The sequence below is a fragment of the Danio aesculapii genome, chromosome 18, assembly GCF_903798145.1.
Source record: "Danio aesculapii chromosome 18, fDanAes4.1, whole genome shotgun sequence".
Taxonomy (NCBI): domain Eukaryota; kingdom Metazoa; phylum Chordata; class Actinopteri; order Cypriniformes; family Danionidae; genus Danio; species Danio aesculapii.
Genome location: NC_079452.1, coordinates 20,180,242 through 20,186,012, shown reverse-complemented (window position 1 = coordinate 20,186,012; position 5,771 = coordinate 20,180,242). Strand labels below are relative to the sequence as shown.

The 5,771-nt window shown below is 39.4% G+C and overlaps 1 protein-coding gene across 1 annotated transcript in view; it reads right to left on the bottom strand.

Annotated features, from left to right (window-relative positions):
• Nucleotides 1-248: 248 nt before the first annotated feature.
• The window catches only part of smtla (somatolactin alpha), a 12,485-nt gene continuing 6,962 nt past the window's right edge, over nt 249-5,771 (bottom strand). Inside the window, exons 4-5 of the mRNA XM_056478540.1 lie at nt 2,037-2,216; nt 249-455 (exon numbers count right to left, since the gene is read on the bottom strand). Of these exons, the coding sequence (XP_056334515.1) occupies nt 249-455; nt 2,037-2,216 (387 nt within the window). The remainder of the gene's footprint in view (nt 456-2,036; nt 2,217-5,771) is intronic.

The following is a 5,771-nucleotide window of genomic DNA, read 5'->3' as shown; positions in this document are numbered from 1 at the left end:
TTTTTTTATTTTTACTTTATTTAATGATTTTTTTAATGGGCGGTTCATTACACTGTGGCAACCCCTGACAAATAAGGGACTAAGCAAAGGTAAAATGAATGAAGGAATGATTTTTTTTTTATGTTAAATAGACCTACAAAGGAAAGAAGCTAATAAATAGCCTTAAAAAAAGTAAGATGTGCTAAATAAAGTGATGTAAAAATCAAATCTCTCTCTCTCTCTCTCTCTCTCTCTCTCTCTGTCTGTCTTTATTGAGGCAGGCAGCTGAGTTTGTTACTCTGTCTGCACTTGAGCAGCTTCAGGAAGGTCTCCACCTTGTGTGTGTCTTTCTTGAAGCAGGTGAGAAGATGATAATCCCTGATCACAGACTCCAGCACCTCCGGGAACTGACCATCATACGGGCTCTGGGTGTGATCGAAGATGGGGGAGGACGCCATGATTCCCTCGTCCAGCATCTGAGAGAAAGAGAGAGAGAAAGAGATGTCAAATGACGCTGATCGACCAAAAGTGTAACATACTATCTCTAAGGTTTTTATATAAAAATAGATTGATTTTATAATTCATTCATTCATTTTCCTTCAGGTTTGTCCCTTTATTAATCAGGGCTCACCACAGCGGAATGAACCGCCAACTTATCCAGCATACAGTATGTTTTATGCAGTGGAAGCCCTTCCAGTTGCAACCCAACACTTTTGCATTCACATACACTCTTGCACTCATACACTCTTGCATTCACACACATACACCACGGCCAATTTAGCAGTTTATTCAGTTCACCTATACCACATGTTTTCGGACTGTGGAGGAACCCAGAGCACCGGGAAAACCCACGCCACCACATGCATACTCCACACAGAAATACCAACTGACTTAGCCCAGGCTTGAACCAGCGGCCTTCTTGCTGTGAAGCGATCGTGCTACTCATTGTGCCACCGTGACGCCCCTTATTTATAATAATTATAGTTATAATAATGCTATTTAAATAATATTGTAATGCTATTTAATTATTACTATTATTATAAGTATTATTATTTTTTTTTATTATCAATAATACTTTTTAATGATAATTATAGTAATAGTTTTATACAGTAGATTTAAATTCTTTTTGCTTTTAAAGTCAAGCTTTAAATAGGAAAATTATCTTTCATCAGTTTTGAGCATGATGCTAATGGTCTAATCCGTTGCAATGATCTATGCTAAGCTAAGCTAAGCTAAAAGTCCTCCTCCCAGACCGCTTGACTGGATTCAACAATGGTAAAGCTGAAATGTTTACCTCTGGTGTAGCTGTAAAATAAGCTTTAATTATTCATTCATTTGTTCATTTATTTATTTTTTAAGTGGATTGTTCCTTTAACTCTGACTTCTTGTCATATTTCATTGGTTTTACAACTTCAAGTTTTACAAAAGTATCATTCATTCATTCATTCATTCATTCATTCATTCATTCATTCATTCATTCATTTTCAACCGCTTTTCTGGGGCCGGGTCGCGGGGGCAGCAGTCTTAGGAGAGAACCCCAGACTTCCCTCTACCCAGACACTTCCTCCAGCTCCTCCGGGGGAATCCCGAGGCATTCCCAGGCCAGCCGAGAAACATAGTCCCTCAAGCGTGTCCTGGGTCTTCTCTGAGGTCTCCTCCCGGTGGGACATGCCTGGAACACCTTCCTTGGTAGTCCAGGAGGCATCAGAAACAGATGCCCGTACCACCTCGGCTGACTTCTCTTGATGTGGAGGAGCAGCGGCTCTACTCCGAGCTCCTCCCGGGTGACAGAGCTCCACACTCTATTTATAAGGGTGCGCCCTGCCACCCTGCAAAGGAATCTCATTTCGGCCGCTTGTATCCAACTCTTGTCCTTTTGGTCATGACCCAAACTTATGACCATATGTGAGAGTAGGACATAAACTGACCGGTAAATCGAGAGCCTTGCCTTTCAGCTAAGTTCCTTCTTTACCACAGTTGTGTCAGTCATTTAATTGTACAACACGCCTCCTCAGTATCCATACTGTGGCTTTTATATGTTTAGTGTATTTGCGTACCTTGCGTATGAGCACCACCACCCCCTGCTCCAGGCTCAGCAGTTTGTCAGAAACCCACTTGGTTTTGCTGAGCAGAGCATTGGGAGCATCATCGTATTGGTCCAGAGTCGTCTGCAGATACAGCAGCGGCTCCATCCACGACTGAACCAGGAAGAGCACTGAGTGAAGCAGCCATGAGTCCTGCACAGCACACAACACACTCATTTGAACAATATTATTCATTTCCGTTTCCCCAGATAAAATGAAGACTAGAAAATGATGAAACTGCAGCAACATACTGTGACTTGCTGAAATATTTCTGTAGTCATGAAAGAGGATTTATTATTAAGTGAAGTTTAGTTATAAACAAATTTCGAGAGGATCACGTGCTTATGATTGCTAGCGGCTGGATCCGCATTATCCAATTCTCAATGCACCAATCAGACGACTCCTAAGCTACTACAAATACCCTGGGTTACGTACCACCGCTATCTTCGTTTTGAAGAATCCCCCCATCCACCCCTACTCCTCCTTCTTCCTAGATGGGTGACACGGTGGCCCAGTGCTTGGCACTGTTGCCTCACAGCAAGAATGTCTCTGGTTCTAGCTTTTACCAAACCAGCAGACATTTCTGTGCGAAGTTTGCATTTCTCCCCATGCTCACGTGGGTTTCCCCCGGGTTTCCTGGTTTCCTCCCACCATCCAAAAAACATGCAACATAAGTTAATTGACTAATCCAAACCAGTAAATGTTGCTCCTAGTAAATAGTTATCTCTCAAGAGCAATCACTGGCTGTTCATTGGTTATTACAGCGGGGGAGTTCTCGAGATCTACCTGAGCTCAAACTCCCTTCTCGCCTTGCAACGGGAGGGAGCCCCGGGCTCGAGGATCTTATGAGCTTAGGGCTCTCTCCCGGGACAGCATGCCAAACAAGCTTATAATTAATCATCAGCTAAGTGTGAACTCTTGAAGCTATTTTAAGAAAAATTACATAAAATAATAATAATAATGATTAAAAAAATGTTGAAGTTACAACTTAGAAACACTAACACACAAAATTCTTGGATTATATATATATATATATATATATATATATATATATATATATATATATATATATATATATATATATATATATATATATATAAAAACTTGAATAAATGAACATTTTCACCTGCATATGGCTAGGCCCACACGGAATCTGCGTGCGCAATATTCCGCAGATTTCCGTCGATTTCATTGATTCTGTTTATTTACTTGTGTAAATGTGTGTAAATGTATATTTATTCAGTTTTTAAATTAATTACAGTAATATTATTGACTAATATGAAAACAATCATATGATTTATTTACAATACAGTTTGTAAAGTAATATTTTTTGTCTTTTAGTCTTTTAGATCAACAAGATGATCCCAAGGTTTCCATATCCTGGACCAGGCCGTATCCTGAGCAGCTACTGTGGTGGTCATGGAGGAGTGGAGAACATGAGACTGATTCCTGAGACGCTCCAGGGACAGACGAGTATTCGCTGAAGCCAGCTTCCATCCTCCGCCGCTGCGACTGCAGCTCTGCACAAGACGTTTGGCCAGCGGAGAAATTAAAATGATCGTGCCAAACTGAGCCTGGTTTCTCTCAAGGTTTTTTTTCTTCACTTTCGCGAATTAGTGAAGTTTCCCTGTCCGTTGTCGCCACTGGCTTGCATGGTTCGGGATCTGTAGAGCTGTGCATCGTTGGATTTTCTTTGATTATTAAACCACACTAAACTGAGCTAAACTGAACTCAACTTAAACTATAAAAACTGAACTACACTGTTCCAATTTACTATGACCTTTTATTTGAAGCTGCTTTGACATGATCTACATTGTAAAAGCGCTATACAAATAAAGGTGAATTGAATTGAATATATTATATGAGAGACTTGCTTTGTTTACCAAATACAGTGGATCTAATTGGACTTGCATTGCAAACGTTAAATAAAAGTTTCAAAGATATTATTTTTTATTTCATATATTAAGGTTTTAGTTATGATACTCTCAAAATAATTCTGCATAAATCCACAGATTTTTAACAAAATTCTCAGCAGAAATAGCAAAAAATGTCTGCAGATTCCGTCTTTCCGTCCGATTTCCAGTCAATGCAAAGACCTGAATAGACATCCTGGGGTACGATTTTTGCGAATGAGGCGGCTTGAATAACACGATTCGCGTGAATAAAGTGGCACGAGTTAAGCGTTTTGCACCTTTGATGTGCCTAACATGAATCGCTCGAGTTGGAAAATCTGAACTTCAGCGGATATTCATGCCGAATTAACCAATCAGGAGCTTTCTCTTGTAGGGATGTGATTACGACGTAGTGCCTGTTGTTGGTGTACCAAGGGGAAATCCTCCTGCTGACACCAGACAACAGTTCATCAAACTGGACTTGGCTCAGTAGGAAGCACCGCTGAAAGCTTCAATCATCCAGGTATAGTTTCTGGAGCAGTTGATGAACTCACAGCTGCTGCACCTCTGAAAGGATGTAGTGGATGCGGCGCTGAACGGATCTATGTTGTTTTTCAGCCTTCCTAAAGCACAGCTACTCTCTCACGAAAATCCATGTTAGGCGTTTAGCAAAGAAGCTAGAGTCACCGGCAGACAGATGCCCTGTCCATGACGCGAATATGCATCTATTGCAGGGGCGATTTTAGAATTTTCATTTTAGGGGGCTCACTAACCCTCTCTAACCCTAGTGTATTTATAAGTAATAATTTAATAGTAATGCACATAATGTTTGACTAATATGGTAGGGTTGTATGCTAAACTAGCAGTATTCCACTGTATTGTATAGACGTGCATAGTCATTTGAGTTCAGAATGAGCCAAATAAGCTCAAACCGGTTTACTGTAGTAAAAGCCACTTTATATGTTAAAGTACAATTTTTGTTTCCATGTATTTAATAAATAAAACTGCCACTTTTCTGATTAAATGGCATGCATATAAATATATATATATATATATATATATATATATATATATATATATATATATATATATATATATATTAACCTACAGGCTAATTCACATATTTCACGAACTGAATCATAATATTAAAATAGGAAATAATTTTTATACAAGACAACACATGATGTTTCTATCTCTGTGAGTGACTCTGACAGTTAAAATGAGTACATTCACTAAGTGGTTCTGTCACTGTGTTTAATACTTTCTGTGCATGACTGTATGGTATAGATAAAGCCACATGCACTGTAATGTGTTTTATAATGGTAGTTCATTTTGAAATAAAAACAGTAAAATTTTTGTGAAGAGTTACATTTTCGCTGGAGGAACCAGCTGTGATTTAGGGGTGAGCACTGAGGAAACCCGACTGCCCCTATCTGACATTGGGGTACAAGGGATACAAGTGTATCCATAGCAAAGAACTGCAATTGATAATTAGTATTTATATAATTGATAATTGATATAACTGCAATTGATATTTATTGATAAACACACACCTTGTTCTCTTGCTATCCATGGCTGTGGTTTGCTGATCAAATGAAAAACAAGAGTCGGGGAGAAGCCGAATTCTGCTGCCATCTTCATATCAAATTTAAAGGGGACAAAGACTATACTTTGGTCTACAGTTTATGAGCTAATCGGAAAAGTTTTAGGGGGGCTGAGTCGAAATATTAGGGGGCTACAGCCACCCTAAAATAGGCCTAGTGACGCCCATGATCTATCGTGAAGTGAATTTGACGCACGAATAAAGCGAAAGAAG